At 40.5% G+C, this 9,928-nt stretch overlaps 1 protein-coding gene across 1 annotated transcript; it reads right to left on the bottom strand.

Moving 5' to 3' along the window:
• Window positions 1-311: 311 nt before the first annotated feature.
• LOC135546023 (cyclin-A2-like) lies at window positions 312-5,277 on the bottom strand. Its single transcript, XM_064974082.1, has 9 exons — window positions 5,069-5,277; window positions 4,662-4,925; window positions 4,021-4,270; window positions 3,793-3,893; window positions 3,463-3,686; window positions 3,078-3,282; window positions 2,883-2,996; window positions 2,003-2,136; window positions 312-1,039 (listed from the first exon to the last, which is right to left on the bottom strand). The coding sequence occupies exons 2-9, from the start codon at window positions 4,875-4,877 to the stop codon at window positions 988-990; spliced, it is 1,296 nt and encodes a 431-aa protein (XP_064830154.1). The 5' UTR covers window positions 4,878-4,925; window positions 5,069-5,277; the 3' UTR covers window positions 312-987.
• Window positions 5,278-9,928: the final 4,651 nt, after the last annotated feature.

The following is a 9,928-nucleotide window of genomic DNA, read 5'->3' as shown; positions in this document are numbered from 1 at the left end:
ATGTTGGAAGACCAATAAAAGCAATAAGTATTGGACACAAGTTCAGGTTCTTGATAAGACTGATTTAATTTGAGATTTTCCAAACTTGTATTAAGTTTGTTTAGGCATTTGGCAATGTGAAACAAATCAGACCAAATGGACAATTACCATTTTACAATCAATTATTCTATAGCTCAAAACTGTATGAAGACACCTGAAATGTAACAGTCAGAGCGTTGCAAGTGTGATTGCAGAGTACAGTGAAAATCTTAGGCAGAGCTCCAACATGCATGAAATAAAACAATTGAAATAGAAGGGAAGGAGTAAGAGGGTCTTGGCAGGAATGGAATTTATTTACAAGATATTTTACAGCACAGATGCCTTGATTGATAAGTGAACTCCCAACCAGACACCTTTGAATGAGGCAAGTGGTTTAAAAAAAATGTAAAACAAAATAAAGGCACCGTTCTGCAGAATGTTGAACCAAACAAGACTTCAGTGTCCAACTTTGGCTAGAATACCATTGCGCAGAATGTGCTATAAAAAAAATCCACAGCCCATATAAAATATCAAGTAATCAGAAAACCAAGACAGCTAATCCAGGAAAGATTTGTCAGGAAATATTCACAAGCATGTGTTGGAGGGAAAAATAAGCTGACGTTTTATTACAAGAATGCAGACTGAAAGATGCATCTGTACAGCTTTCTAACAGTTAAAAACCACTGAACACATTTGTCTAGTGAGAAGAGACCGACAGATGACATTGCTTGATTAACTACATTAAAGCTCAGTGTTGCATCAAGCATAAAAAGACAATCCTACAGGATTGTACATATAAAAATACATAAAAAAATCACTAAATTGTGCCCAAAGCTGCAAAAGATTGCTGCCATGGTTCAGTTACATTTTGGCAAGATGTCTCAAGTAAAAAATATTTTTTTTTTTAAATGTGCATAAAAAATAAAAAAATTCAACCAGCTCTCAGCGTTGGTGAGCAAAGGAAAGAAGTCAATTCAATGACAACTTCTCTGGGGGCTCGATGAGAGAGACCTCTTGGTACCTGGACAACGAGAAACACAATATGGTAGAAAAACCAAGACTTACCAGTCATGTTCAATCTAATAGAAATCTGTAAAATTAACATATTAAGTGGTTACCAAGCACGTAAGCTTACTGGACATTTTATACTGAACAAAAATATAAAAAACACAACATGTGTAGTGTTTGTCCCATGTTTCATGAGCTGAAATAAGAGCTCAGAAATGTTCTAGACGCACAAAAATAAATTTCTCTCAAATTTCTCATTTGCCAAGATAATCCATCCACCTGACAGGTGGGGGCATATCAAGAGGCTGATTAAACAGCATGATCATTAGACAGTACTGGAACAAAAGGTGACAAATGTGCAGTTGTCACAACACAATGCCACAAATGTATCAAGTTGAGGGAGGGTGCAATTGGCATACTGACTGCAGGGTTGTCCACCAGAGCCAGAAAAGTGAATGTTAATTTTTCTACCGTAAGTCACCTACGACATAATTTGAGATTTTGGCAGTACAGCCAATAGGCCTCACAACCGCAGACCACGTAACTACACCAGCCCAGACCTCTACATCCAACTTCTTCACCTGGGGGATCTGAGACCACCCACCAAGACTGCTGATGAAACTGATGAGTATTTGTCTAATCAACTATTTGATGGGAAAACTAAATCTGATTGGTTGGGCCTAGCTTCCCAAATGGGTGGCATCGTTGCACCCCTGCCCAGTCATGTGAAAGCCATAAATTATGGACTAATTGATTTGTTTCTTTCAATTGACTGATTTCCTTATATGAACTGTAACTCAGTAAAGTCGTTAATTGTTGCGTTTATATTTTTGGTCAGTATAGATTAGCATCAAATTAATGAGATACTAATTGGTTAACATTAGCAAAATATGCCACATTTGGTATATACAGTGGATTACGGTGACCACTAGTGAGTCATGAACAACTTTCAGATAAGAATTTTGAAATCACTTACTTTGCACCCTTGTACTTCTCCCGTACTGACTGCTGTGCATGCGTAGCAGTGTTGAGATACATTTGGTGCAAATCCTCTATGCAAGGCATCAGGTCTTCTAAAGAGTAGCCAGTCACCTCTGCCAGAGACTTCGACTAATTTTTTAAAAAGTCAGGAAAAAGGAATTTTAAAAAATGTCACTGCAAATGTATTTGTTTTAGGGCAAAGAGTTTGGGAGAAACGTTATCAATTGCAAACTTTCATTCCACACAGGCTAGTAGTCTCTTCAGGGTAAGACAATCTCACACTACAGCAGTATAAGGAAAAATGTAGGTTTAACTGTTAAATTTCAAATACAAGCAAGAGATTGTGTCAGGGAGGAGGCTGAGGATCAAAAACACATGGGCAGCAGCGGGGGGATTAGAGATGGTGTATTCCTATGTTGTCAGTAAGCAAACCTGTCAACTAGGTATCGCCTACCTATCAAACAATTAACTTAATATAACAGTTGGAAATAATGTTTTGTATGTGCCAAGTCAGGGTATAGAACAAGGGCACTTAACCTTCAGTGACACCAAATTGGCCAAAGCATCATTGGCCCACCAATGACACCTTGGTCGCAAGGGAGACAAAAAAAGTCCTGATTATTACTGTGAAGCCTTGCATATAAAGGGGATTTTTTTTTTTAAATTGTGTGAATGTTTCTTCAAAAGCCAGTGAGTGCCCGTGGCAGAGTTACTGCAGGGAGGGATTTCCTGTTAGCACTAGCTACTAAATCCTGGCCTACAGCATTGCGGCCAAGACCTGTTGCCCTATTTTGAATGGGGGCATGGTGGCCAAACCAGAAGGCCAAGGAAACTCCTACCCTGTTGGAACACTTACTGTGGCATTGCAAACTTACCCATGAGCCTCCTGTTACTGTGTGATTTGCCAAAACTAAAGCGGCAGCAGAAGTCTGAGAAGGGAAGTATTTCAGGAATGGGTCCGAGTCAACTAGACTGAGCTCCCCTAGGAACTAAGACAAACATAGAACAATAAAACCACAATTTCAACTTAAAGTTCCAGATGTGATCACCACAATGTGTGCTCTGCTCACCATTGACAAGCTCTCCACCTGGCTACTGACTGGCTGGGTGAGAAAGTACTGCGTGAGAAACTGGTTGATGGTGGGAGAGGCGAGATCAAAGGAGAGCACTTTCAGCACCAGATGCTCCATTCGCAACACTTGCTTCTTCGTGTAGGTGTCATCCGTGATGTAAACAAACTCTGCGACCTCCGGGGGATAGATCTCTTCAAATTTCCTGCATTAATGAAAACGTGTGTCAGATGTTGGTGCCAATCTTTTCCATTCATTTGGGACAGAGGCCTAATATATCAAATGAGCGCTACACAACAAACAGCAAAGACTAAATCCACTCTGCACACCTTTGAGACACACAAACTCCCTTTAATAATGCTGTGGAGGAGTCTACAATACTTACGAAGCCAACAGCATTGCAGCAGTCCCGACCAACTGCAGCTTCCCCCGCAGGACTGACATGGAAGACAGGAAACGGTCGATGTAGTTCACGGCAAGGTACAGCGTCTCGTTCTGGAGCTTGTACTCCTCCCCAACCTCCACCAACCAGTCAACGAGGATGGCCCGCATGCTGTTGGTGATGTCTGGCTGCTTTTTCATGTAGCCCGCTTTTGGTCTGGACTTAACCTAAGGACAAGATTCCAAAGACAAAGGGTATCCACAATACTCTATAGTTACAGGTCAGTTATTTCAGCGCCAACTGAAAAATGACTGCACGCGCAAGTTTGCTCACCTCCATTTCTCTAAGATACGTGTGTATTTCTGCAGCATACTCAGTTGCCACGTTCACTGGCTTCTCGTCACCTTCAATAACCGACATATCCATGGGAGAATCTGTGTAGATATACATCAAGATAATTGGAAAATGTTTGAATTTCTAATCCATATTGAGACAACACCATGTTCAAAGTTTTAAAAGGGTAAATAAGTTAGGGGACATATGTCTGATTGGATCACTCACCATCAAAACTAACATTCATGTTAGATACACATGTTGCTGGTATATCAAGAGAGGAGAGGGGCTGCCTGAGAAGGGTAACTGTTGGGTTCAGTGTCAGGGGTGGAATCTCTGTTGAGGGCTTGGCCTTGAGGGACACCTGTTTCTTGGAGCAGGCACTATCAGGCTCATCCACATGAATCTGGAAAGCTGGTTGCTTGCTAACCAGCTTGTCTGCATAAGTTTGGGGTACTTCATTTTCACAGGATAGCACCTGAAATGAGGGCAGATCATTTCAAAGAGCAGACAATTATTTCCATGCTCATGGTTTCTAAAGTAAAATTAATACAGTTGATGGATAAGAATTGTGTTTGAGAATGCAAATAGGCCATTCCAATGAGCAGAAGAGGAGACTGACAGCATAAAATGGCGGACTAACGTTGGGTAGGTTTACTTCCAACTAACATTTCTAGACAAATACTCAGTAAAATGTAAATAAAATTAAAAACTGCTTGGTAGTGAAAATATTAACTTTAAAGTGTTTCCCTAAATGTAGCAAATTAGCTAGCCACCAGGCTCAATCTGCATGCTACTGCTATGTTAGCTAGCTAGTCTACAAATCTGTAAGTATATGGTGTTGGCTGGCTAGTTAGCAAGTTACCAACCTGTTTTGTGCCGCGCAGAGTTTGAGGTTTACTGCGTTTGTTGTTTTGCAAGGCTCCCAGGACAGTTCTCTGTGGCGCTTTTGGGACAATGTTCTCCTGGTTGTCCACACGGTTTTTGATTGTACCCCTCAATCCGGACAGCATATTTTCTTGGTTTTGGTATTCTGGCAGTGGAACATCAACTGCGCTTCCTTGTCCTTGGGTTGATCCTGACATGTTTGCCTATGTTCCACCGTTCGTGGCGCACTGACGTCAAACAAGTCACTGCAGATACGTGCAATTTGTCACAGAATATTAAACAGAACCTTGATGGTAAATAAAATATAAACTGGATTTACAAATGAGCTTAGAACTAGAGGCTAGGTTAGCTAGTTATCGCAAAATCTCGTGTTGAGATGGCAACGTACCGTTAGCAAAAGTCGGCGCTGCAAATTTGAAACTCTATCTGGACCGTTGACGCAACAAAATCCTCTACATGAAAACACAACATTAGCTGGCCATACGGTTTTAGAAAATGTTATAACTAGACCAACTCCCTTGTTTCTCAGAACATGCAGCTAGAGATATGCTGCTTTTTTTCTCAATTCAAGTAGCCCGCGACCATTGAAACGGCCAATCAGAGCCGAATGCGAAAGTACGTCACGAAGCTACGGCGGCTGATAGAACTCAGATTCCCTGTGTCCGCGAATGCCGCGAATGCACAGCCGTTGAGATTTCGGTGTACACTTTTGTCAGGCGGGACAACCTGAAAATGAATACTCAAAGGCCGCTTTTTTATCACTGTAATTCATATAATATTGTATAAACAATTATGATCTTTCTGAGAGCATCTCAAAATATTGTTACACTCACTTATGTTATACAGAGTAGACAACCCCCCATGACAAATGAACCACAAATGATTGAACATTTGATATATTTAAATACTCTATTTTATATATTTTTTATTTGAACCTTTATTTAAACCAGGAGTTACCATTGAGACCAGGGTCTCTTTCACAAGAAAGCCTGCATGTGCAGTTCATAAGACAAAATCAAATCAAAATTATATACTAATGTAAAACAAACTAAAATACAGCACAACACAAATATTCAAGAACAACTGTTACATTCCTCAGTAAGAAGTTTCCAAATCAATATTTTAAATTGCGGAGGGGGACCAGAACATCCGATTGTAATGTATTTTGTGGTTGGTTCCAGCAATGATGCGCATTATAACTAAAAGTGGATTTACCAAGTTCTGGGGAGACCAGAGAAATCTCAACACTTTTGTATCTAATGTTTTTATACTTTAACAACGAAGTTTGGTAAGTTTGAAGCTTATGTGGTAGAGCTTTGTAAACAAAAAGGCAGTAATTAAGTGATCTACTGGACATTGAGGACCAGCCAACCTTTTGAACCAGGATGCAGTGGTGAGTATTAAAAATACCACCTTTGATAAAACGAATGGTGCTCCAATAGACGGAATCCAAAGGTTTAAGAGTAGTGGCTGCTGCAATCTGGTAAATGCTGTCACCATAGTCAAGAACTGTCAGGAATGTTGACTGTACAATCTGCTTCCTGCTATTTAGTGAGTGGCAAGATCCAGTTCTAAAAAATAAGCCAGCCCACTTTAAATTGTAGCTTTTTAACTAGCTCATCTGTACGTTTTATTAAACATTACATTTTTGTCAATGCAAATGCCCAAATATTTATAGACGGGAAGCCGATCAATGGGAGAACCAACCATGAATAAACACGTAGTCCATCTTAATTTTTTGGTGAGAATTAGAGTACATGTATTTAGTCTTGCCCGCATTAAGTACAAGTTTTAAACCAACCAGGGCTTTCTGTAAGGTAACAAGGTCAAATTACAGCCTGTTCAACAGTTGGGTCTTTGGAATAAATAACAGTGTTGTCTGCATACAAATGAATATTACAAGTTTTAACAGATAGACCAATATTATTTATATAAATAGTACAGCTCTCAACTACTGACCCCAGCGGTACACATACATATACTTGAATAGAAATATAACTTGTCAAACATTAACAATTATATTTTCATGTGTAAACCTATAAAAGAGAACATACAACAGATATATCGAGGCCAACAGAATATAGGGCTTAAAACATCCAGATGGTGTTGACAATTGATATAAATAATTCATATTATGTAACATAATTGATGCTAGTATCTTACAAAAAAAACTCTATACAAAACAACAAGTCTTTACAAATGAAGTGTCAAAGTTTGTATCCTCATTGGAGAAATTCATTAAAGAATCCAAATCGTAGTTATTCAAAAAATTTCCAGCAGCAATGACACCTTTGGTCTTGACATTCTGTCCTTTGAATTTTGTCGATGAAGAGGTCAGTTATCGTACCTGGGGAAATGGAAACAAACACACGTTACTGTGATTGTAGTTTTGCATAACCATGTTGTCACATTCATTATGCACCCTGATGTAGATGTAGGATCCCTGGCAAGCTAGTCTACTGTGATGGCTGATTTTTTATTTATTTGAGTGAAACGATAATGTTACAGCAATAACTATAACTTGGTTGCTTCTAGTATTCCTCTAGCAGATATTCTAGACGAGTCTGCCTGTTACAATATTCAGGAGTAAGGAAGTCCGCATTCCCCTTGTGAACATGAAGATCACACACACACACACACACACACACACACACACACACACACACACAGAGAGAAAGAGAGCGATATGTGTGCAAGGGTTGCAATATTCAACATCTTTCAGTAATACAAAAAAAAAATATACAAAAATAACAGTTTGCAACACTGGTAGGCCTATTTACTTTTAATGAGTCAATCAGCTGAAACTTTTTGGCCAAATGCAGCTGATACTCATGCGTCAGATGAATCATCTTGAGTGTGTGGCTCACTGAATCGTCATTGATATCTGAAAATTAGAGCCGCAAATACAAATGTGAGACTGTCTACAGTGCATTCGGAAAGAATTCAGACCCCTTGACTGTTTCCAAATGTTGTTACGTTACAGCATAATTCTAAAATGGATTAAATTGTCCCCCCCATAATTAATCTATACACAATACCCCATAATGACAAAGCAAAAAGTTGAAATTTTTGCAAATGTATTACAAATAAAAACAGAAATATCACATATATATATAAGTATTCAGAACCTTTACTCAGTACTTTGTTGAAGCACCTTTGGCAGCGATTAGCGCCTCGAGTGTTATTGGGTATGACACTATGAGCTTGACAAAGTCCCTGCCGCCACTACCATAAAGGTCTGATTGATGGAGTGCTGCAGAGATGGTTGTCCTTCTGGAAGGTTCTCCTATCTCCACAGAGGAACTCTGGAGCTCTGTCCGAGTTCTTGGGTACCTCCCTGACCAAGGTCCTTTTCCCCTGATTGCTCAGTTTGCCTGGGAGGCCAGCTCTAGGAAGAGTCGTGGTGGTTCCAAACTTCTTCCATTTAAGAATGATGGAGGACACTGTTCTTGGGGACCTTCAATGCTGCAGAAATGTTTTGGTACCCTTCCCCAGGTCTGTGCCTCGACACATTCCTGTCTCGGGGCGCTCTATGGACAATTCCTTCGACCTCATAGCTTGGTTTTTGCTCTGACATGCACTGTCAACCTTATATAGACAGTAGTGTGCCTTTCCAAATCATGTCCAATCAATTGAATTTACCACAGGTGCACTCCAATAAAGTTGTAGAAACATCTCTAGGATGATCAATAAAAAAAGGATGCACCTGATAGCAAAGGTTCTGAAAACCTGTTTTACATTTTTTATACATTTGCAATAAAATCTAAACCTGTGTTTGCTTTGTCTTTATTGGGTATTGTGTGTAGATTGCTGAGAAAAAATATATATTTAATCAATTTTAGAATAAGGGGGTCTTAATACTTTCCGAAGGCACTGTACAATGACGCTCCAAGCTGCCTGAGAGAGTACCAAACTAGGAGGTCAATGGCAACCTAAGCACATCCAGGTTCCAACGGCTCCAAAAAGGCGTTACAAAAGCCACCCCCAAATACTTACCCAAGCCTGAACTGTCAGAGCCCCATATAGGAAACCAGAATCTGCTGGAACTTGGCTATGCACACTGACACTGCAGCCCAAGTCCCTAGACCCCAAGGTTCCAAGAACAATACTTACCTTGCAAGCCTGAAATTTCAGGACTTGTACAAGGAACCACATGTCCAAAACAGAACATCTGTCGTGACTTGGTAAAGCACACAACCACATGTCCAAAACAGAACATCTGTCGTGACTTGGTAAAGCACACACGCGGGATGCATAGCATCGGACCAGAGTCGATGAACCACAGCAGCCTGAGGTTAAAACCCACAGGAAACCTGCAGTAAATGTGTATTTTTTGCATTGCCATGGCAGCCCAAGGCTCACACCCACAGGGAACTGTGATAATACCTGATAAATGCGCATTCTGTTCATTGCCGCACATCAAGGCAGCCCAAGGCTCAAACCCACAGCAAAACTGTGGTACCCAGACAAAATACTGCCTAACATCGACCACGGTGGCCTAAGTCCTTAGGTTCACATCGAGACTTGAGGAGTCTGGAATGCCAGCACTGTACAAAACAGGGAACCTGCTGTGACTTAATCCTTTGCTGTCATATGCCAGGGAGATAGCCTTCAAAATCCAATGATAAAGATGCGCCTTAGAAAGCGCCCTACCCCAAGCTGGTTTGGCGAAACAGACAAAAAGCTGGTCACAAACACCTATATCCTTCGTTCTATCCATATACGTGCATAATGCGTGCACTGGACCCAGGCCATGCAACCTCCATGATCATTGGAAGCAAACAAAGGAGGTGACAGAGCAACAGCTCAAAAACCAGGGGCCTGTAAAACATACTTTTTCTTGCCACTGTATGTGAACCCTTTGGAAATACCTGGATTTCTGCATAAATGTTTTCTTTGGACAGCAGTAGCTTCTTCAGGGGTGTCCTTCCATGAACACCATTCTTGTTTAATGTTTTACATATCGTAGACTTGTCAACAGAGATGTTAGCATGTTCCAGTGATTTCTGTAAGTCTTTAGCTGACACTCTAGGATTCTTCTTAATCTCACTGAGCATTCTGCGCTGTGCTCTTGCAGTCATCTTTGCAGGATGGCCACTCCTAGGGAGAGTAGCAACAGTGCTGAACTTTCTCCATCTATAGACAATTTGTCTTACCGTGGACTGATGAACATCAAGGCTTTTCAAGATACTTTTGTAACCCTTTCCAGTTTCATGCAAGTCAACAATTCTTAATCTTGGGTCTTCTG

Source organism: Oncorhynchus masou, chromosome 9 (assembly GCF_036934945.1).
Source record: "Oncorhynchus masou masou isolate Uvic2021 chromosome 9, UVic_Omas_1.1, whole genome shotgun sequence".
NCBI lineage: Eukaryota > Metazoa > Chordata > Actinopteri > Salmoniformes > Salmonidae > Oncorhynchus > Oncorhynchus masou.
The sequence above is the reverse complement of the archived record's forward strand: the minus strand, read 5'-3'. Positions and strand labels throughout refer to the sequence as shown.